Source organism: Oryza sativa, chromosome 1, assembly GCF_034140825.1.
Source record: "Oryza sativa Japonica Group chromosome 1, ASM3414082v1".
NCBI classification, from domain to species: domain Eukaryota; kingdom Viridiplantae; phylum Streptophyta; class Magnoliopsida; order Poales; family Poaceae; genus Oryza; species Oryza sativa.
The window spans coordinates 28,421,289-28,444,711 of NC_089035.1; the positions used below are offsets into that span (position 1 = coordinate 28,421,289).

General features: G+C 44.3%; 4 protein-coding genes across 7 annotated transcripts; 3 read left to right on the plus strand and 1 right to left on the minus strand.

Annotated features, from left to right (window-relative positions):
- The first annotated feature begins 577 nt into the window (after positions 1–577).
- LOC4325520 (protein SPEAR3) lies at positions 578–3,014 on the plus strand. 2 transcript variants are annotated; one of them, XM_015777319.3, is made up of 5 exons: positions 579–993; positions 1,134–1,238; positions 1,896–1,954; positions 2,096–2,177; positions 2,312–3,014. In XM_015777319.3, exons 1-5 carry the CDS (start codon positions 748–750, stop codon positions 2,414–2,416), a joined length of 597 nt encoding a protein of 198 aa, XP_015632805.1. In that variant the 5' UTR covers positions 579–747; the 3' UTR covers positions 2,417–3,014. The 2 variants fall into 2 exon arrangements, with proteins under 2 accessions (XP_015632813.1, XP_015632805.1); XM_015777327.3 differs by lacking the exon at positions 1,134–1,238 and having other exon boundaries at positions 578–993.
- A 3,865-nt stretch (positions 3,015–6,879) lies between these two features.
- On the plus strand, positions 6,880–9,723 carry LOC4325521 (aldehyde oxidase GLOX). Its single transcript, XM_015790367.3, has 3 exons — positions 6,880–7,518; positions 7,620–7,780; positions 7,876–9,723. The coding sequence occupies exons 1-3, from the start codon at positions 6,973–6,975 to the stop codon at positions 9,041–9,043; spliced, it is 1,875 nt and encodes a 624-aa protein (XP_015645853.1). The 5' UTR covers positions 6,880–6,972; the 3' UTR covers positions 9,044–9,723.
- Positions 9,724–10,856: 1,133 nt separating this feature from the next.
- On the minus strand, positions 10,857–11,883 carry LOC4325522 (uncharacterized). 2 transcript variants are annotated; one of them, XM_015791299.3, is made up of 2 exons: positions 11,757–11,883; positions 10,857–11,643 (listed from the first exon to the last, which is right to left on the minus strand). In XM_015791299.3, exon 2 carries the CDS (start codon positions 11,607–11,609, stop codon positions 11,067–11,069), a length of 543 nt encoding a protein of 180 aa, XP_015646785.1. In that variant the 5' UTR covers positions 11,610–11,643; positions 11,757–11,883; the 3' UTR covers positions 10,857–11,066. The 2 variants fall into 2 exon arrangements, with proteins under 2 accessions (XP_015646785.1, XP_025878354.1); XM_026022569.2 differs by having other exon boundaries at positions 10,857–11,640; positions 11,757–11,865.
- Positions 11,884–19,054: 7,171 nt separating this feature from the next.
- Positions 19,055–21,760, plus strand: LOC9269273 (uncharacterized). Of its 2 annotated transcripts, none has more exons than XM_015779403.3 (9): positions 19,055–19,431; positions 19,714–19,790; positions 19,948–20,176; positions 20,290–20,444; positions 20,567–20,612; positions 20,709–20,800; positions 20,901–20,997; positions 21,125–21,181; positions 21,275–21,760. In XM_015779403.3, the coding sequence occupies exons 1-9, from the start codon at positions 19,291–19,293 to the stop codon at positions 21,401–21,403; spliced, it is 1,023 nt and encodes a 340-aa protein (XP_015634889.1). In that variant the 5' UTR covers positions 19,055–19,290; the 3' UTR covers positions 21,404–21,760. The 2 variants fall into 2 exon arrangements, with proteins under 2 accessions (XP_015634889.1, XP_015634884.1); XM_015779398.3 differs by having other exon boundaries at positions 19,123–19,431; positions 19,711–19,790.
- Positions 21,761–23,423: the final 1,663 nt, after the last annotated feature.

Genomic DNA, 23,423 nt, shown 5'->3' on the forward strand with positions numbered 1-23,423 from the left:
GCGAGCTAGTTAGCAGTGTTACTCTATCACTGTCACATTCACATAGAACCAACAATGATAGCACATTATGTGGTAGTGTATGAATATAACGGCCGTTTATTTTTTCCACCCGGATTTGAACTTTAGTAGGTAGTGTTACACATTCACAACTTTACCCACCACATAAAAAGAAATTTCTGTCCACTAAATTTGTAGTGTACGTACATGAGCTACGAACAAACAAAATATAAAAATCATTTAACATCCTGCTAATTAAGTCCTTTTATTTCCCTCAGAATAGGTATGGTGACAGCTCTCTGATCACATATTTCAGAGGAAAAAATAAGTGTTGTTTTGATGGCAAAGATCCTAGGAGATCACCACCTACCGAATTAAAACGAATTACCAAATTTAATTTTCTCTGATTTTTGTTTCAAGCGATACGGTTTAATTTGTGGCACATGGTGTTAACTATAATCTAACGTTGGCCATGACACTTGTTGCAATTTAAAACTTGTGGCAAGAAAAGCTTGGGCAAGTCTCCCTTTAATAAAGAGAGGGGGATATATTGCCCCTGCAAGGAGATCTCTCCCTTTCATTTTAAAAGGGTTTTGTGCTTCATCCAATCACTCTCCTCTCTCTCTCTCTCTCTCTCTCTCTCTCTCTCTCTCTCTCTCTTCCCTTCCTTGTCCTCCCCTTCTAGCTTGTTCATCTTGTCCTTCCAAGTCTTCCTCCTGGCAAGCTAGCTAGGTCTTCTTCTTCTTGGACATGAGTGGGAGCAACTTTGGAGACAGCATGGGATGGGGCAACAGCGGGAGGTCGTCGCCGGCCGGCTCCTCCAGGAAGGGCAAGAGAGGCGGCGGCAGTGGCGGCGCGGATAAGCCGAAGCAGCCGCAACGAGGGCTCGGGGTGGCGCAGCTGGAGAAGATCAGGTTACAGAGCGAAATGGCCGAGTACTTCAACCCTCTTGGCCAGCCGGGAAGCTTGATCCACAGAACCGGCAGCCTTAACTTGGTAAGTCAAGGGATCGATGCATATACATATGCTGCTAACATAGAGTATATGCATCTATTTCGTCTTTCCTGTGTGGCCATTCTAGAGAGAATTAGGCGTTTCTAATTTCTTGTGGTTTTTGGCATGGATCGATCGAGCAGGAGGATGCACGGGCGTCCACATCCTCGCTGTCGTCGTCCCCATCGTCTCCCTTCCATGCTACCGCCGTTAGCTCGTCTCCGTTCCCAATCCATCCAAATCTTGCGGTACATGGACAAACTTCTCTGAGTTCTGCATGTATACTAATTGTTTCAGGAAGAATTTGGCATCTAAAAAATTGAGAGATAGCTATCACATATGAGCGAAAGTTTTAGTGAATTTTTCTTTGGATGACTTGCGGTTTCATGTACTAATAACTATGTGCCACACATGGGAGAAAATTGTTTCTTCTTAATTTGTTCAGTAAAAACAGGAGATTTTATTTTTGGGCTCAACTACATAAGAAGTTACTAGTGCGAGAAAATTAGCCCTCGTTAATTTTGTTTTGTTTTTGTTTTCCCTGAAAAACATGTTTATGTTTGATCTTTGCTGCACTGTTTTCGTTAGCTCTACATATACGCGCATGTATAATTTTTCCTCTTCATTATTTGTTATTTGTTACTTGTCCATCATCATGTTCTCTTTTTGTCTGTAAAGTTTCTCAAGAAAACGTTTCCTACTATTTCAATTATAAGAACCAGTATACGTGATGATTTTTTTTCAAAAATCATCTGGTTGGGTGCTTGCCGTCTACTAGCAGTAGTAGTCACTAGCTAGTACTGTATGAATTATATATATAACTACCAATCAGTGTTCCATTTCCATGCGTGTGAACTTCATGCTGAGAAAAATCTCTTATGTTATGCCGACTTTATCATGTGTAGATGGCATATGGAGAACGAGGAGACGTACGATACGGTGAATTCCAAACTCCCATCATGAGGTAGCACACACATATATGATCAGCTAGATCAGTTTCAGTAACCTTACAAGATATATTATTACAATTCATTTGCATTATGTTTTTTGTGACCGAGCTCTAATTAATACTGAATATTTTCCCATTGCATTATATTGCAACCAGATCACCAAGCAGCAGTACTATCTATGGTGCCCCACATTACACACATAATCCTAGCATCACATTGCCACTCTTTGAACCAGAGGTATGTACATAAACCATAAGTTTTAAAGGCAGATTTAAGCAGCTGAACTGAAGCATTATTGACCCAAGTGTTATGCAGTTTTCTGTATATAAATGCATTAGTGCGTGGTTGCTTAAACATTGATTTTGTTTCAGGAGTCTGCTCGCTTGAGGGGACACCATGACCGAAGCCGATCGGCAGATTCGACAAGTATGAACTCTGACGATCCGCAAGATGTGGACCTCGAGCTCAAGCTATGATATATCCTAAGATGTTTCTTCCTCCCCAGCTTCCTCTCTCTCTCTTCCCTGCCACCATCTGCTGCGAGGGATAGTTAATTTCTTAATTTTAGTCTTGATGGTTTTTTTCCTTGTGGTGCAATAAGTTTCTTAATTGGTGCCACTAGCTAGAACCAAAAGATTTGCCATCTTCTGTGCTGTAATGCGCACAAGAAGAAAGGAATAGTGATGCACATTTTTTTTAAACAAGACGTTATGGGTATGGGAATCTCTGCTGATATCTATAGCAGTCGTTTTGATTGTACTGGTGTGGAGCATAGATGTGTTGACCCTTGCCTGCAACTGCAAGTATACACTGACACAGTTCATAATTTATGCTATGCAATTTTCATCACTGCTGAGATCAGAGAGAATGTTCAAATGTGTATGAGACACACACTTGCATGCCAGAATATTTTTGATCCAGAAGCACAAGATGGGCATAGAATAACCACTTAATTTATCTTGTACTATCTCAGACACAGCTGTCTTTCTGTACTACTTCTAATCCAGCTTGTGTCAGCAGTTCCATTATTAGTTTGGTTATCTGTATAATCATAAGAAGATCTCTATCTCTGCATGCATGTGTGTCTGTGTGTTGTCTGCCTGGTGGATGATCATGCTCTTTATCTCCATGCATGCATAATGCATTGTACGTATGATGAAGCAATGAAAGCTGACATGTTGTACACTTTTCTAGCCCGTGGGCGTATAGTGTATATACATGCCTTCTAATTAATCATGCGTGTGCAGTTTGCAAGTCTGCATGCATGCTTAATCGAGAGTGCTTTAAGATTTGACATTACTAGCTTGGTGAAGCTAGCTAGTCCATGTACATGCATATATTTAAACACTGCAATATATATATGTGTCGTATGGCACTGTCATATATATAGTTCTCTGAACTTCAATCTCTTGTGTAGATCATATGTAATTAATGCAAGTGGCCTGGATCAGTACTAGTCTCGGCAAGTATGGTGTACTCCAGCTCGGTTAATTAACTCTACAGTAAGGGTATGATTCCTCTACGTACAATATATCAATATACTAGCTAGTTTGTCGTAAAACAATATGGAAATATATAATTGAATCACTCTGCAATGTCTACTGTATATGATCAGTTTGAGAAGCTATAAGCAGACGTATATATAAATGCCTTTGAGCAAAATACTGAAGTACCCATAATCCTCATCGTTTCCTATGTTCCAATAAAATAAAACAATCTCCCTCTGGGTCATAATTTTTCTCATCAAGTAGTGTGATGAATTTTAGTCCTAGTTTTGCATATGTCTGCACCAAATTAAATTCGGAAAAAAAAGCGGTGTGTCAATGATTTTACTACTCCATATGATGATGCATGTGTACAAATACCTATCATTATGGACAAGTTTTTGGCAAACTTTCAAAACTTTGACTAATCAATATATTTTCGAATAATCATATCAGATAAATAAAAATTATACACGTGAATTTGTACTAAAAAAGTTCTACTGTAATAATAAATTTTAATGGATTTTACAATTGCTTACAACATATAGAAATTAGTAGTCAAAGTTGCAGTTGTTGGAAAACTATTATGTCGATGTCCAAAATGCAGATATTACTAGCTAGAGGGATACAATGTTGATCATGGTTCATGTTAAAATAGTACAATATATATACATTTCATCAGTCCTACTCTTTAGATATGTAGGTGCAGCATGCAGAAAGCTAGCGATATAACTCTTAAAATCTAGTGTTACCTACAAATATTATTGAACTTAAAATTATGCATAGGTTATCTTTGCTGACTTAAATTGAAAGTTTCAGTGCAATGAGTTGATAAATGCATATACATATGGACTAGTATTACAGGTACCAAGTTCCCATTCCTATGCTCTCTCATTATATATACATTACGGTATACATACTTATTGTTTCACACAATTGTGTAATATCATCAAAAGATTCTGTTCTTCAAAAGTACCAATCGAAAGGTCAAATTAATCATTATATATACCCCCAAATACATACCACACTCATATTCTTTTGTTTTCATGTGTTGCAACATTTTTTTTTCTCAAATTTCTCCATGTGAAAAGAGAACATAAAACCACACTAGCTGGCGGTGATGGTGGTCTTCAATATGCGTTGAAAATCATTGCATGTACAACATAAAGTGATCATATTTGAAAATGGCATGATTAAATTTGTACGAATGAAATTTAGTGATCAATGTGGCATCTTATAATGTCTTTAATGAGCCAAAAATATCACACCGTTTTGGTTGAGGGGGATATTCTACAAGTTATCTTCAACATCACAATTTCACACAAGCACATAATGCACGCCTTATTTGTGTGTTAGTTGATTTGGGTTGAAGCAAGCCAATAATAGATGTCATAATTAACAAATAAAATATGTAATTAAGTATACGACATAATCACACCGGATGATCCTCTCAATCTCCATCCAAAGCGTGTAGGAATCTTCATGGAAAGATCCTACTCCTACACACTTCATATGATGAGGGGGCTTTGCTGTCCCCTCAGGACCGGATCGGCTTCGATCGGATGCAAAGCTACACAAATCCCAAATTGTACTATTCAAATCAGACCTTTTCAGTTCATCATCGCATGCATATGTCGCGCTCCACATATTATATGCAATCTGACGATCTTTGAGTGATAAAAGAATTAGGCTGTGCCTTCTTGCAACTTGCAAGTTGCAATGCTTATTACCAACTGGTATATACTACTAGTATTATATATATATATATGGCTTACCCTCCTGCCAAAAGCGTCCCTTTAGCTCTCTCTACCTCTAAACTCTTATCTCTCCACATACGTACGTATAGAGACGAATTAGAGAGATAGACATGATACTCCCTCATTTCATATTATAAATTGTTTGACTTTCCTTAAATTAAAATTCTTTAGATTTAACCAAATTTATAAAAAAACATCTACAACAGCAAATTAGTTTTATTAAATCTAACATTAAACATATTTTGATAATATGTTTAAGTGTATTTTTCTATAAATTTAATCACACTTAAAAAAAATCAAACAACTTATAATACGAAACGGATGAAGTATTTAATACGTGTATGTACTACCCACTAGGCATACAAGAGGCAGAGGCTGCATGCAGGCATGCACGTTATGTTATATGGCCACATCAAGTTGGATATATTGAACTGCAAATCTCCCACCTGCCAAAAAGGCTTTACTTTGGGAGTTAGCGCTAGATTGATCACTGCTCTCATCGGCCCCTGTAAGTTGCACAGTGCCTGCATTATTCCCGTAGTACAACGTATACCAAATCACTGTACGTCGTACTAGGTGTAGTTGGAGGAATGCAACCAAGTTGGAGTTGTTCAAGCCATTGGAAGCGCTAGTTGATCAATGCGTATATAATATTATCAAAAGTATGTGCAGACCCGATCATTTTCGAATGTCCATATGCATATATATGTAGTAGCCAAATGGATCAACCAAATGATATAAAATATAATATATGTCATTATGTAAATAGATTGTACATGCAAGTGTTATACTTTGTTTTCTTTCATTAAAAGCTGCATTTCCATATTATTTTTTTCCCATATGCAGCTTACAAGTTTCTTATCTGTAGTCCTATTTTTTCCCGAGAAATTAATCTAAAGTCCATTCTGACACTGAAGGTTTATAAACCTCACATTTATTGTGGGATATTCTCACATTTTTTGGAATACAATTATATCTTCATTGAAATACATATATAAAACACCGATTTCAAAGGCTTGACCCCATAGGTTTTGAGATCGAGTAGCTATTCGCCAGTTATATATATAGTGGGGAGTTACCTTTGAACCGTGCTCGATACCGTTTGTAATATAATGGTACAGAAATAGCCAGTAGTATTATCATTCACACTTCCAAGTGTATAAAAGTATTTGTAAACTATTCAGAATAGTTTAAGCACGCGACAATCATCCGCGCCTTTCTCGATCGCGATGGAACATGAGCACCGGCTAGCGGCCGGCGGCCGGCGGCTGGCGGCTGGCGGCTGGCGAGGGATCGTGAGCGATCCAGATGGGGATCGATATGTTCGGGACCCGGGAGAGCGTGTCTGTTATGCCGAGGCGGACCGGTTTGGGCTTGTGCTCGTTGTGGCCCGGTGTCACGGCCCGTGGCAACTCGCATATCTTGGTTCAAAGCCCAATAATATTTGCTACAACATGGGCTCCTCTCATCAGAGTATAAAGTCTAAGAACCTTGGTCCGGTCCGTGAAAGTCGCAGGCTCTATTGGTTTCTCCTCTGTACATACAGTAGTAGTCCTGTAGTTGGCGCGAAGCCGTGAAACACAACGCCGTTCACGAGTCACAAATCATCACAACGTCTATATTTGAAATAGGTCGTCACGTTTCTCCAGTGCTCTCCCCGCGCGCGCAAACAAGCACAGCCGCTAGAGAATTAGAAGCTTGCGACCGGGATGGTCACCATGGAACTAGAGAAGGTGACGGGCGGCGCGCACCACGCCATCCTCCGCGACGCACATCGTCCGTCCCACCACGATGTGGCCTCTCCTCCTCCGCGCCGCCGTCGTCTACGCGGCGCTGCTCGCCGCCGGCGAGGCGGACGGCTCCCACGATGTCCTCGACATCTTCGGCACGCGCTCCGAGAGCGACTACTACCGTAACGCGTTCCAGGGGAAGCAGGGGCAGGCGGTGCCGCTGCCGCGTGGAGGCGGCCTCCGCCGCGAGCAGCAGGAGCTCGGCGCCGCGGGCCCGGGCGGTAGCGGGCTCTCGAAGGCGCCGCCTCGGTCCGCGCCCAGCAAGGTGGCTCTGGACAGCCTGAAGCTCCCCGTGGACACCTCCGCGGGCTTCGCTGGCGGGTGGAACCTGGTGAGCGAGAACTCCGGCGTGTCCGCCATGCACCTGGTGGTCATGCAGCACGGCAAGGCCATAATGTTCGACACGTGCACGACGGGACGTTCGCTGATGCGGCTGCCCCCGGGCAGATGCCGCCCTGACCCCCGGAGCAAGCAGCCCGGCGCCATGGACTGCTGGGCGCACGCCGTGGAGTTCGACTACAACACCGGCGCGCTCCGCTCTCTCAAGGTTAAGCACTCCTCCGCTCAAATGCTCAATTGTTCTCTGCTGGCTGCAGCTGCCGCTCACGAGTCACGACGCAACGACGCGGGCACGTACGCACGCTGCAGATCGTGACGGACACGTGGTGCTCGTCGGGGGCGTTCGACGCCGACGGCAACATGGTGCAGACCGGCGGCTTCTTCGAAGGGGACAAGTCTGTCAGGTACCTGAGCGCATGCGGCACCTGCGACTGGAAGGAGTTTCCCAAGAGCCTTGCCGACGGAAGATGGTAGTACATACATTAGCAAGATCGAAACGGTAATTTTTGACACTACAAATCTCGACACGGATTGACATTTTAGCTTTACGCGCGAGATCGAGCAGGTACGGGACGCAGCTGGTGCTCCCGGACGGCAGTTTCATCGTGATCGGCGGCCGACGCGCGTTCAGCTACGAGTTCGTCCCGGCGGCCGGCCGGGCAAACGCCAGGGCCACGCCTTTGCGTCTGCTCCGGGACACCACCGACGACGTGGAGAACAACCTGTACCCCTTCGTCAACCTCCTCCCGGACGGGACCCTCTTCATCTTCGCCAACGACCGCTCCATCGTGTTCAACTACAGGACCGGGCAGGTCGTACGCGAGCTTCCGATCCTCCCCGGCGGCTCCCGGAACTACCCTGCCTCCGCCATGTCGACGCTTCTGCCCCTGGACCTCCGCAAAGGGGCCGGCCTTAGCGCGGAGGTCATCATCTGCGGCGGCGCCACCAAGAATGCCTTCAAGCTCGGGGAGACCAGCACGTTCCCTCCCGCGCTCCGGGACTGCGCGCGCATCAACCCGTCGAAACCCGGGGCGCGGTGGGCGCTCGACCAGATGCCCTCGGGCCGCGTCATGGGCGACGTGCTGATCCTGCCCACCGGCGACCTGCTCATGCTGAACGGCGCCGCCAAGGGCTGCTCCGGCTGGGGGTTCGGCCGGCAGGCGTTGCTGAGCCCTGTGCTGTACTCGCCGTATCTGCGGCGGGGCAAGCGGTTCCGCGTTCTGAACCCGTCGAACATCCCACGGATGTACCACTCCACCAGCGCGCTTCTCCCCGACGCCACCGTGCTCGTGGCCGGCAGCAACACCAACTCGGCCTACAACTTCAGCGGCGTGGACTTCCCGACCGAGGTGCGCGTCGAGCGGTTCACCCCGCCGTACCTCAGCCCGCAGCTGTCCCCCAACCGGCCGGCGATCGACGCGGCGTCCGTCCCCGGCGACGGCATGCGGTACGGCGCCAGGTTCACGTTCCGGTTCACGACGCCCGCGCAGGGCGTGGGGCAGGGCGACTTCAAGGTGACCATGTACGCGCCGCCGTTCACGACGCATGGGTACTCCATGAACCAGCGGCTGCTGATACTGCCCGTCACGGCGTTCGCCGCGCAGGGGCAGCGGCACACGGTCACCGTCGACGCGCCGCCCAAGCCGGAGCTCGCGCCGCCGGGTTACTACATGGTGTACGTGGTGGCGAAGGGGGTGCCGAGCAAGGCTGCGTGGGTGAAGATGCACAAGTAAAAAAGAGCATACGTGAACCCCGCGCGCGTGGTGCTTTGCATGTCAACGGGAAACTATTAACTCCTGAGGATGTTCCCTCATTATTTACGTGTCATTTAAATTATTTAAAAAAATAAAAAATATATTAATATGTAGTGTATCACTTCACAAACATGTAACTTAAAATTAAACTTCTATATATCATATTTTTTTTATATGTTAAAGTTAAACTTTAAGTTGTAAATGTTTGTAGAGTGATATTTCATAGGTTAATACATCATCTTAATTTTTTTAAAAATTTTTATTACTATTTAAGTGATATGTAAATAAGAAGATATCCACCTCTCCCGCTTGACACGACGATGACAGTGTGTAGTGGCGCGTTGCGCGTGGTGCTTTTGCGTCCACCACTCCACCGCGTTTGCCGTTTGACACGGTGTTGACAGTGTATACTTGGGATAGTGGCACCACGAAGCAGCCTTATGCCCGCAAAGTAGGAGAATGTTTTCGCTACGATTTTTCAATCTCGTGATGTATTTGCCCCCCAAAAAAGGGAAAATCTGGGCAAGATAGTGTTGTGTTTAGAGAAAGTACGGATATGGATAAAGCCAATGTAATACAACTAGTGTTTTAATCTTGTACAATTTTACGCACTATTTTACAGGCTTGTGGAGAGCCGGGAGAGTGTTTTTATTCCTCAAGGTGATGTCCTTTTTTTTCTTGTCTACCACCTAAATAGTTACTTCCTCCGTTTCATATATAAGACTTTCTAGCACTGCCCACATTCATATATATGTTAATGAATCTAGACATATATGTGTGCCTAAATTCATTAACATCTATATGAATGTGGGCAATGCTAGAAAGTCTTATAACATGAAATAAAGGTAGTACCATTTTTTTTAAAAAATAATGAGATATATTAATATGAAAAATATCACTCTACAAACTTTCAGAAACATACAAGTTCAAATTCAACTTCTACAAGTTATTAAAAAACAAATATAGCCGTGAATGTACGTTAACTATTTTTAGTTTAATTTGTTTCTTTTATTGTAATTTATAGAAGTTGAATTTCATCTTGCATATTTATATAGTAATATATTTCATGTTAATCTATGTTGTTTTTTTAAAAAAGAATTTTAATGATTATTTAGATGACATGTAAGAAAAGAGAATATTCCCTCGAGAGATGAAAATCCATCTCCTGGAGAGTGACATGAACTACATTCACATTTCCCTCCACATCACTCATAGGTGAAACTTGCTGAGTAGTTCCAAAAAAAAGTTAGAGAAGATGAAACTCGCTAAGTAGTTCTAAAGAAAAAGAAAGCTGAAACTTGCTATATATGTACTTTCTTTGTCACAAAATATATGATGTCATCATTGGTTTTTCACATAACATTTAACCATTTGTTTTATTAAAAAATATATAAATATTATTTATTTCATTGTGACTTGTTTTATCATGAAAAAAACTACAATATTAACTTATAATTTTATATATTTTTACTAAATTTTTAAATAAATAAATGGTTAAATATTATTTAAAAAATCAATGGCGTTATATAGCTTATATGGAGGGAGTATGGTTCAAGTTGCATTAATTTGTTCATTTGGTACACTTCTTATTCCAACAAACATTCGTTTAAACTGTAAACAGTAACCTGAACCAACAACATTAGTGGCAGGCTGGCAGCCTTATCGGCAAAAACGTCTGGTTTGGTTTGTGGCATAAATTGGCCTTACCAATTTTTGTCAATGTCAAATTTTGGTAACTTTTGGCATGGCTAATTTTGGCAAAGGAAAAATTGTGTTTGGATTGAAGCCAAAATAGCCTAAATTAACTGTTGAAATGACCTATTTTCTTAGGCATGCCAAAATTTGGCTCCAAACAAAATAGACAATAAACACTATTGAAATTGCCAAATATTGGTAAGGCCAATATAGGCCTCAAACCAAACCAACCTAAAGAAACATTAGTGACAGCCCTAAAAAGGCCAAGAAAAAAATAATAAGCAAGAAAAAACCCATAACGGTCCGATCAAGATCGAACGGCCCCAGAAGCACAAACGCAACGCCCATTCTTCCTCTCCGTTTCCTGGATCAAACGGACGACTTCACCCAGCACAGCGGCGGGCTGGCAGGCGGCGCCATCCATGCCCACCAGCTGCGCCAGTGCATCGATCTTCCTCACGATTCTTTCGTCGCAGAAGAGCTCATCCAAGCTCGCCACCTCGTCCTCCTCGTCGTCGCCGGCCGTCTCCTCCTCATCCACCACCCCAACGCCCGACGTGCCTGCGTCCGACACGGTGTCGGGGTCGTCATCGTCGTCGCCGATTTGAGCAGCACGATCACAGAGCACCATCGCCTTGTCAACCTGGTTAGCCGGGCGAGCTGAGACGATGGTGCTGCTGCCGCCGGCCCGCGATAACCGTGTCCGGTGAAGCGCCTGCAAGCCGACGACCTGACTGTCGTACGGTACGCCGGTGTGCTCCATGACCGGAGCTGGTGGGCAGAAGCATCTGAGGTGCGAGCCGGAGAGGTCGAAGAAGATGTACTGCGGCAACTGCACGGCACTCTCCATTCCTTCACGGCAGCTAATCCGTCACCTTAAACTACTAGAAAATTAAAAGGGATCGATAATGATAAGTCAGTATAAGATTGTTGCTGAAAGAAGAGGGCTATAACGTCCTCATGCAGAAATAATTTCATGAGTAGAAGAGCTGATTACCTCTCTGTATCAGCGTCGTACTCCACCTATAACTACAATAATCTGATGAATCCCCTGAGTTTGTGCGTCAGAGTGTAAGGAGAGATTAAGATTTAAGAGGCCAAATGGCTATATATATACATGTCTGTCCCGTGCAAAGTGATGACTTAACTTAATTGGCAGCCAGTACGTAAACAATTATGTTACCTGTGATGGCACTGGAAAAAGCGTGAGAGGGAGTTCGGCTGGCGTGGCAGGTGAAACAACACTGAGGTTAAGGTGACAAGTAGTGTGCCAATAAATTACTAATGTAGAGGGGGTGCCTTTGCGAAAGGGGCAGCAAAGTGGGCAGGATACTACTGCGTGTAGCTTCCGGCAAACATGCTCCTCGTCAAGGGGCTTTCCGCTTGATTAGGACTCAAACTGGCACGAAAACAGGAGGTCCCACAGACAGGCCTTGATGAACACTCCTTTGGAAGTTACTCCATCCGTGATCATCATGACCGTGTATGACATGAATCTGCTCCAAAGCGTGCTCGGCGTTATGTTTGATATTTTGCTTACTAGGCAAGATATAGGTACATGCATCTTGTAATTCATGCCAAATGAACAATAAAATTAGTATTAGGTTCTAACATATTCGACATTTTCTTTTGGAAAAATGCATTTGGTGGAAAAGAAATTTTACGGTACTTGAGATTAGAAAGTATATGTAGGTTTCAAAATAGGGTAACTAGTATTTAGAGTACCAAATTTTACACTAAAATATGTTACCTCCTCGTATTATTTTAAGGATGCTAGTATTATTCTTCGATTATCATGTAAATACGGTTACTACAATGTTGTTACAATATAACTATAACTGGAGTGTAAATTTGATTTGGATATCAATACTAGCTGTAGATCAGTTCAGAGGACGACGTGAGAATGATGGCGCGTGGCTGATTGTTTTCTTTTTTCGAACAACCAAACAGATTGGTCGGCGTTATATTGATAGAAGGGGTTATGTTACACAGCTGAAGGCTGAAAGAAAAAAAACTGTATAATTCTGGCTGCAAACAAGCTTGCAAGTCAGACCTTTCAACTCCTCATGGCAACAATCTTGTAATGTGCTTCACGTTAGCCATGCTCCAATGACCTAGCTCATCTTGGATGCAGTTGATTATTTCATAGGTTGTTGCCTCTTTTTCTCTGAAGAGGCAACAACCTATCAACCGATCGTGTGAAAGATTGTGAATCGCTCTTCAAGTTATGACTGGGTATTAATTTTTAATGATTTAATTCTTGCCTGTTTTAGTGAGAGGTTTGGCACTCTTGGGCTCTGTCACAGTGACACTCTCTTGTCCAACTTCTATGCTTGCCACCGTCCATTCTTGGAGTTTCAATATATATCAGCATTTTTAGTTATCTGTCTATGTAATGATGGCGGATTGGTGCCTTTGGTGGAGAGTGCTATGCAGATGGGGCCAGGCCGGCATGCCGTGCCGGCCAACAGCGCAGTCCGATTTGTTGAGCAAAGCGCGGCCAGGAGGCTACAGATGCCTACATCGATCGTGGCCGTGATCCGGAATTCGGGGGCGCGCGTGAGCACGACCGCGCGCGGGCTATCTACGTAGTGCGCGCGTGCCCGGCAGCGGAGCCCGATCTCGATCTCGCGACCGCGCGCGTGGCCTCGTGCCGGCAAGGGATCGGAGCCCAGCCGCGCTTCGGCGGTTAACTTGTCGTACGCACGCACACAAGCCTCCATAGCCTTGCTGCCGTCACGGCCACTGCACCGGATCGCGCTGGACCGACCCTTTGTGCCGGGCGCCTGCCACAAAGGGGGAGCCGACCGTCGACTGTATTGTCACGCCCGTGGCTGGTGGCCCCGTTCAGGGCCGGCTGTGCAGCCGGTCACGTGCCAGTTATTTTGAATAATGGGGGTTCGTTTAGTTGAATTTTACCAAATGCTATTTACCTTGTCTCTAGTACTCGCTTGATTAGTCGACGATTATAGATTCAGAGCCTCCAATAGTTAGTTTGTTGATTTTCTTGGTTGATTAGATTTACCTTTTTAATCGCAACTATTCCTTTGTGCTTAATTACCTATTCACAATATTTAGATTGCATCTTATCTTGTTTTTGCAGTGTTATCTCGTTTGCATTGCGGGATAATCAACCACGCGTCATGGTTGGTATGACATCGTTTGTGGTGTAGCGATTGCACGGCGTTTTGGACTTATTCTGGTTAGTAGCCATGTCGCAAATGCCGCACTTGATCAAAGCGTTATCCTCTCACTAGAAGATCGGGCTACGAGAGTGTCATCACAATCTTGATAGATCGGACTAACCCAAAACAATATAAGATTGAAGGTAATAAACTAAAATATGGACAATTATATATCTTTTTTATATAATCCGATATGCCAAGAATTTATTGAAACTTATTATTGCTCTATATAAATAAATAAATTAGTAGTATGTGCGAGCTCTTCAATCAGTGAGCATACTTCATGTAAATGTAGGTCTTGTTGCAGCATGGGCGTAAAAAGACATCATAGATAACAACTAATTCTCGTAAAGTTCTTTCGGTTCAAGGGAGGGTTACTTACAAGTGGAGTCTGGCGAGGAACTGGAAGGAAGAGCCTGCTTGAGCGAAAGCGAGTCAAAGACGGATTAAGCTTTTCTAAAAGAAATAGCTCCGGCGTGAACAGTAAAAGCAAGCACTGATCGCTACTACGCGTAATAATTATTCTCGAGAAGGGACAGAGGCGGCGAGTGCCGGGAAGGGAAGGATTTTCAATCATTTAGCCGCTCCATAGACTTTTGAGCTTAGTATGGAGTTGCCTGGATTAGATCCTCGTTGGTCCTTGAAGAAGAAGGCGGAAGACTTAAACCCTTCATTTCCTAATTTTTGGTTCGGCTCTCCTAAAGAATTGACTTCCTAGAGCCGCATGTTATACAATTTCTTTATTCAGACAGCGGGTCAACAAACGAATCCCTTTCATTAAATGATATGGAAATCGTTGTTTCACTTCTCGATAACGGTAGAACTCAAGACTCTATTTCCCTTGCGAAGGGGGCCTTGTATATAACTTGAAAAATATATCAGACATAACCAAGACAATATAAAACTGAAGATAATAAAAATAGCAGGCCAATCGATTATGCTAAATATTGTAAGTTAACCGATATAGCAGATTAAATTATACTCCCTCTGTCCCATAATATAAGGGATTTTGGAGGGATGTGATACTTCATAAGACTACGAATTTGGATATCCTAAGAAGTGTCATATCCTTCCAAAATTTCTTATATTATTGGACGGAGGGATTAATAAGCAGATAACTCATCGACTTGAGCATATCTTATTTAGCAAATTATAACAAAAAAGATTGGACTAAACCAAGATAGTTCAAGATTAATTGTAAGCTTAATAGATTTAAACTAGCTGATTGATATTATTCAAAGCATTAATATATTGAATCTAGTTAAAACAACAAAGCAATCTAAAAGCAAAATTTACTTCGCGCCGTGCACGCCGGCCGGTGGCAGGATGCCGCTGGATCTCGCGGGACCCAAGAGGAACGCCGCCGGTGAGCTCGTCGGACCTTCAACGCCGCCTGCAGGACAGCGTCGCCCTAGCCTATCAGGGAGCACACGGAGAACGATACTACGCACGGCAATACAGAGATTCGATCAGCGGAGGTGGAGCTTGACAGCACGCAAGTCGGGTCTTCTGGATCAAAGGAGGCGTCTGGTGATTCGAACGATGAGTCGTCCGACGCTCGTGGAGGTACACAAGTCGACGGGTCAAGGAAGTTTTCAGAGACCAAACCCATCACCGAGAGAGCTGAAGCTTCTACAGCCGCCTCAACCGAGAACTCCATCGCCGAGAGATCTGGCGGCACAACAACTATATCAACCGAGTTACCTCAGCAGCAGCAGCCAGTACGTAGTCCCGGTGGTCGAGGCATGAGGCATCAGTAGTCCCACGTCAAGGCATGTCACGACGCGGACATGATGGACGTTGACTGTCCAACATCCTGGACGACGACGATGACCACGATCACGCCGGGGTCAAGCACTACTACATATCCGGGCTTCAGTGACGGGTCATCTGTGACGGGCTAACGCAACTCGTCAAAGATGAGTCATCTCTAACCGGCCGAAAAAATATCCTCTTCAATATATGGCTACCAGGGAGGACCTGTCACAGATGTGAAGTCATCTGTGACGTCTTGCACTTGTAACCCGTCACAGATCGTCTGTGACGGGTCACAACCATGGCTCGTCACAGATGACATCACATCTCTGACGGGTCTTTAATTAACACACGTCACAGATAACGTTATCTCTGACGGGTGGTAGTTATGACCCGTCAGTGATGAGTGAAAATTTAAATTTTTAAATTTTTGCAAAAAACCTCGGATTGAAACATGCCCTATATAAAAGTTGTAGCTCTCAATGATATCCACAACTTTATAACTAACAACATTTCTATTAGAGAGATCGTTTACATCCCCGAACATGCATTACAAGTGATTAGATCTACTTTTAAAAACAAAATTTTGAGTTTTTTTTCAAATGACATGGATGGATACATGCCCCGTATCAAAGTAATAGAACTCAACCAGATCTACAACATTATAATTGAAAATATTTTCATTTCACAAAATGTACATGTTATAAAGTGAGATATATTTTGAAAAATGAAATTTTGAATTCTTCAAACAACATCGGATGAAGATATTTTCTATGTAAAAGTTATAAAACACAATGAGATCTATAACACTATTTAGTTGATAATATTTTCATTTGAAGTCATTTAGGGTGTTAAATATATGTTAAATGATTCAGACAAGCATAGACAAAATAATAACATTGGGTGAGTAGTCAATATTTGTTGAGTATGTGAGTTGGTAAGGGAGCTCTATATGGAGGTTGAGGTCTTGAGTTCGAATCTCACGTGTAGCATGCAAGTTATATTACGTGAAAAATTGTGATTTGTAGGTAGTGATGTGTAACCATATATAGGATGGCTAGTAAAATTCAAAATATTTTTTTGAGGTTTTTTGTTGCGTTTAAAATTCAAAAATTGTATGGTAGTGATGTGTAACCATATATAGGATGGCTAGTAAAATTCAAAATATTTTTTTGAGGTTTTTTGTTGCGTTTAAAATTCAAAAATTGTATTTCTTGCTTTGTCATCAGTGACGGTCAGGTAGTTACGACACGTCACTGATGACTCATCTATGACAGGTGACAAGTTTTAACCCGTCAGAGATGACTTATATACCGGTCAGAGATGGGTTATCTGTGACGGGTGTTTCATTGTATTTCTTGCTTTGTCATCAGTGACGGTCAGGTAGTTACGACACGTCACTGATGACTCATCTGTGACAGGTGACAAGTTTTAACCCGTCAGAGATGACTTATATACCGGTCAGAGATGGGTTATCTATGACGGGTGTTTCATCCGTCATAGGTGATTTTGTCATCAGTGACCACTAATCACTGACCAAGACCAAACCCGTCAAAGGTGAGGGTTTGGGCCCGTCAGAGATGACCTGGTCCGGCGTAGTGAAGGCACACGCCGACGCCATGCCTAAAGATACACAATCCACGCCCAGCTCAGCCGAGCGTCCCCGGCATATTAGGACGACCCAGCCAGGCAGCCATGGCCGGTGCAGGCGGCGGCACACCGGAGCACCACCACCATGACACACTGGGTGTCGACGGATCAAACCTCTCTTCCCGCTCCCGCTGCACGAGGCGGGCGTTCACCAAGTCGAGAAGACGGCGGCGGAGGACCACATGTCCAGGGATCGCATGATGATGCTCCTCGTCGGCGGCGAGGAGCGGTGGCCTCCGCCCCTCCCGCACGACGTCGAGGAGTACTACCAAGCGGTACGACACCACGGCCCCCTTTTAATTACAACGCACACCAACAATAACCAACAACAGTGAGCGTGTGAGTAATTTGTAGAGGGCCATGTGTGACAGTGTGAGTGTGGCTCGTACATTTTGTACAGGTCGACACCTGCATTGTGATGGGCCACGGCCTAGCTAGAGGCCCAAGCAAGAGCTAGGCGGCGTTCTGAATTCTGATACGGAGGCTGTTTCAAGACTCCATCGTGGAGCAGATGTGGTGTTTCGGTTTCAGTTCGGAGGCAACGGAGGCAATCCGACTCGGTGAGGTTTGGTTTACCTAATGCGCGAGTGCCTCCTCTCTCTCTCTCTCTCTCTCTCTCTCTCTCCGTAGGCGCAGCTGATGCGGTCAAAGAGGGCCATCTTGGAGACGTGGAATTAGTGAGCAACCACTGTGCCAACTGCCACTGATGTAGTGGTGAATTAGCCCAACCCATCCGCCACACTTCCACCCGATTAAACGCGGGCACTGCTTAGCTGAGCTGATGATGCGTGCGTGTGGTTAATCTCCATAATCATTCGCCTTATCTCGCTTAAGGATCCTAAAGAAGAGGTCACGAGATAACAATGTGTTGACTCTAGCTAATTAATTAGTTAATTAATTAATCTATGTGAAACTTGCATGTTGTGCGGTTAAGACATGTTTTCTTGATGTCATTGCATTTCTTTTTACATTTAAGTAGTATGCTGAAGGCAACTGATGTGCGCGCTTTGGGGATTTTTTTAACATTTCCATCGCTACGAACCTGTAAACACGATCTTTCTTCTTCGCTTACTGCGTGCGCAGATATGCCCATCTATCTGGTTTTCTCTTGTGTATTTTTTTTGGTGTATCATGGTATTTTGTTCTAGTCTTCTACCTACAAGCAAATACAATGCATTTGGACGCATTTCTATGTGGTAAACACATTTTTATAGATATGTAGTAAATACTTTTTTTAGATTTGTGGTAGATAGACACTTTTTTTTTAGATATGTGGTAAACACTTTCTTTTTTCAGATATGTGGTAATTGGTAAACACTTTTCTGGATAATAAAAGGCGTTTTTTTAGATGTGGACTAAACATTTTCCTGGATTATTTTCTTTGTGGTCGATCGAGACACTACTTTATACTAGTTTGATGCTGCCTTAATTAAATGCTTAAACCTACATACATCTACAAGTCAAAAGGAACACGAGAAGAGAATCGCCATAAATTTAAAAAGTTTCTTTGTCTCCTTTTAAATTCATCAAGAGACACGTTTGCCTCCCGTATTTTCCCTCCAACAAGCAACGACCCTAACTACTACTACACTCACCATAACGCTTCTGGTGAGAAAAAAGCGGCCACATGCACGAACTTCCCCTCCAAAAATGCCAAACCCAATACTAGAACCGTCTGGCCAAGACATGCACAAAAGAGAAAGGAAAAACAAATCAAAGTCAAGTCTGTTTATATATCCATGGCTACTGCTCCATGAGCTTCTGTTCCTGCATGGACGCATGCATCTCTCGTCAATCCGTCCATAAATCCAAGGAGTTGAGAACTTTGTGATCCCTTCCAACCGGTAGCCAAGGACCTGTAGGTTGTAACTATTTCCTCCGGAATTTGGGAGGGGTTTGGTTTACCTGTGCAAGAAGAGGAAGAAGAAGAAGAGGAGGAGGATGCAGGACGTTCCGTCTCCTCTCCCGGCATTGAGCACCGCCTACCAGCCTCTCCCGTCGCTGTACCTCGGGTTCTTGGCGATATGGGCGGCCTCCGGCTTCTCCTGGGCCTTCAGCTCCTGGAGGAGTCGGCATTTCCAGGTATTGTCCCTGCATTTGCCGTTCTGTTTGGCCCTGAATTCGGGTGGTATGTTTGGTGGCATGGTGCCCTTGTTCTTCAGTTCTATGCAGGGTAGTGTGTTTTGTTGCAGTTTTTTATTATGGTGTTTTAGAAGATTGATTATGGCTTCATTTGACTGACTGATCATTGCATTGGGACCTTAGAGCAACTTCTTCTAAACTGCCGGCAGTTATCAGTTTCAGAGTCATGTTTCAAGCGTTTGATTATGTTAGTTCTTGAGCAATTTTGTTTCCCTGCAGCAGGTAAATAATCTTCAGTGGATCCTGGCTTTGGTGCCCTTGATCAAAGCCCTTCAAATGGCGCTATCATTTCTGTTCTGGTGAGCAATCTGAACTTAAGTTAACTTGACATCTTTGATCTCTGAATACTTAGTGATCGGACTTCGAACAAGTCCCTGAAGCTGTTCAGACAAATCTTTTCTAGTACTGAATTTTTATGGGATAGACAAAGTACTGAAATTATAGGTGGATGTGCAGGTACTCGTGCGTGCACCTTCAGACATGCTCGCTGTGGATGTCATTTGGCGTGTATGTGACAGGGATTCTCTTCCAGACGGCTTCCTTCGTTTCGTTCATGCTCATATCACATGGTTACTGCATCATGTGCGAGCGCCTCTCGATCAGGGAGAGGCGAACAACTGCTGGTTTGGGATGCCTTCTCTACCTCAGCCTGATCGGTTACAAAGCTGCAGTTCCTTACTTCACAGTAAGGCCTCACTGGACTTATTTTTTTAAAAAATATTTTTTGAACGGGCTTATCAGGCTTCTAGAATTAGTCATGAGTACGGCATATTATGAGATTTCCCATGTTTGGTGCAGGTGTTTCTTCTGATCAACTACTTCATGTCATTTTACATCATATTTCGCCGCACATCCCAAAACCTCATGGTTCTAAGAGAACAGCTGAATTTCATAGAGGAAGAAGACATCCATTCACTGCACGGCGCACTGAACACAAAGTACACAATGTTCAAGTAAGAAATTTTACTCCACTCTGTATTTCCTATCTTCCTGATCATCATATTCTTGAAAACATTTTAGTACCAAAACTCCGAGAAATTGTCATGTGCTTATCCATCTCTTTTCCCCTTTTCAGGAGATTTCAAGGTACAATGCAGGTTGCAGTGGTGGCATTCATCATGGTATGACTTAATGCATACGTATGGCATTGTGTTCTGGTATGATTTGTTTGGTTTGGCAGCGCTCCTGAATTCTGATAGTGCCATCTGTGCCTTCAGGTGTACATGAGGGCTGATGATACACCAGATAACTACTGGTTTCGCGTATTGGTGCGTGAATGGGTACAGTTTTGCATATTCATGTATATTGGGTGAGTCAAAATCATTTCTTAATATAGATTGAAGAAAGTAATGCAAAACAGCCAAATGAGATCAAAGCGGATGTGACGCAGTTCTTGTTCCCATTTTTAGGTGGAATTTCAGGATACCTGAAGCATCACTCCATCTTCCAGTTGTACCCCTTATGAAATCTACTTGGGAGATTGCTATGCCTCCTATTTACAGTGTGGTACGTTCAGTAACATGCTCTAAACTTACACAATCTATAATCTTTGCTACTTAGTAGTATTTCTTTAATATTTTCTAATCTGCACAAGTATGAAAATTTCCCATGCTGTCAATGTGACGACACACAGGAAATGGATGCAGCCGATTTCAAAGGCCTCGTATCAGACCACTGGCATGTCGGAGTGGTATGCACAACTGCACTACCAAAACCACTGATTCTTGCTGCTCTACTGTACTAGTACTAAACTCAGTGAGTCTAACACATTGTATCATTGCAGAGAACTTCTCATACCAACTCAAGTTGTCCTTCACAGCCATTGCTAGTGCTAGTTCAGAATCCTAGTCCAAAGGTTTCCACTGCTGCCACAGCTTCGAGGTTACAGTTGAACAAGAACAACCAAGTTTAATTTTGAAACCAAGACGCAGAAGATCGCATCGACCAGTTGATTCGGAAGTGGTCGGCATAACATTGTTGTGCTGTACAGTGAAATACAGGGGGAAAAAGTTTCACCCCTTTTTGGTTTCTGTTAATATTTCATAGGAAAGAGCACGCAACATGTAGATTTGCAGACAAGGGGGTATTTGCTATTCAGCAATTGTACCACCATTTACAGCTCAGAGTTTTTTTTCTAAAGAAAAAGAAAACACGTGAATTTCTTCATGTAAAAAGAAAGGAGAATGTGTGCTTAACACTTATCAGCAACAATCTCATCTGAAGGGAGCGAGATAGTTAAGAAAAGGCAAAGCAATCGTGTTACTAATCATTTGTCAGTTGCAAAGCTTGAGTTATAGGAGTAACTTACAATGTTTTGCTTAAGATTGTGTGTGTTTTATAGGAATAAGTCCACTTTGACTCCTTTAAAAGTGACCCGGATCTAATCCATGACCCTAAACCGCAAAACCGGATATCTCGACCCCCGAACTATCGAAACCGGTGCATTTTGACTCCCTTCGTAGTTTTGGAGGGTGGTTTCGCTGACGTGGTAGTGTTGACTAGTCTGTGGGATTACATGGCGCTTAGGTGGCATTTGAATTAAAAACGTATACGTGGGACCCGTTTGTCATTCACACACATTAAAAAACTGTGGGGCCCACTGACATATGGGCCCCACATGTCATCCTCTCTCTTTCTTCTTCCTCCCCTCTTCCTCCCTTCTCTTCCTCTCTTTCTCTTCTCTCCCCTTCGGCCGGCCGCAGGGTGCACGGGCTGGAGCGGCGGCGGCAGCGGCGGCTGATACTTGGTAAGAACCGATTCGATCGCCAGATTCCGCCGGAGCTAACGAACTGCACGTCGCTGCAGTTCTTGGACATGAGCACCAACGTGTTCGGCGGCAACATGCAGGAGATTCTTGGCAAGTTCGTGACATTGAGATACCTCGTGTTGCATCACAACAACTACACTGGCAGAATCGTCTCCTTCGGCGTGCTCCGGTTGCCGCTGTTCGCCAGGCTCAACCTCAGCTTCAACCAGTTCTACGGCGAGCTCCCTCTCGAGGTGGCCGACATGAAGAGCCTCAAGTATCCGATGCTCCTGGCGAATAACTTCTCCGGTGGGATTCCGGCGACCTACCCGCCGTTCAACTTCGTGTACACGGTGATGACGCGGGAGAATTGCCGCAGCATATGGGATCGTCTTCTCCCTCATCATCGCCGGCACGGTCGTGTTCATCATGGCCAACCTGCGAGCGAGGTTTTCGGTGGACCAGGACTCGGACCCCGAGTTGCTCTCCTGTGAGAACCCCAAGTGCGGCGGCGGCGGCGGCAAGTGCAGCGCGTTCCATATGTCGGCTACGTCGTCGTCGTCGCCGTCGTCCGGATGCTCGTCGTCATGCGTGACCGGGTGCTCGCACCTCCTCCCGCCTCGATCGCGCTACTCCACCGCCGCATGGGGCAGCCTCCACGCCGCACACTCTAGCGCCCACCCGCCAGCCCGCCCGCCTGCCGCCACCGCTCTGGCTCCTGCCCGCTGTCGTTGCCCCTGCCTGTCGATTGCTCCACGAGAGAGAAGGTGAAGAGAAAAGGGGGAGAGAAAGAGAGAGAAGGGAGATAGAGGGAGGAGGAAGAAGAAGATAGAGAGGATGACATGTGGGCCCCACATGTCAGTGGGGCCCACAATATTTTTCTGTGTGAATCACCGATGGGTCCTATAGATTTTTTTTTAATTCTAATGCCACGTGAGACGAAAACTAGGTCAACATTACCACGTTAGCGCTACATCAGCAAAACCGCCCTTCAAAACCGCAGAGGGAGTCAAATTGCACTGGTTTTAATAGTTCGGGGAGTCGTCCTATCCGGTTTTACGGTTGAGGGTTACGGATTATATTCGGGTTACTTTTAAGGGAGTCAAGGTGGACTTCCGTGTTTTATACCTTTTGCAAGGCCCTAAATTGCCCATCCCACGGGCCATGGGCAAAGCCCAAGGTTTTG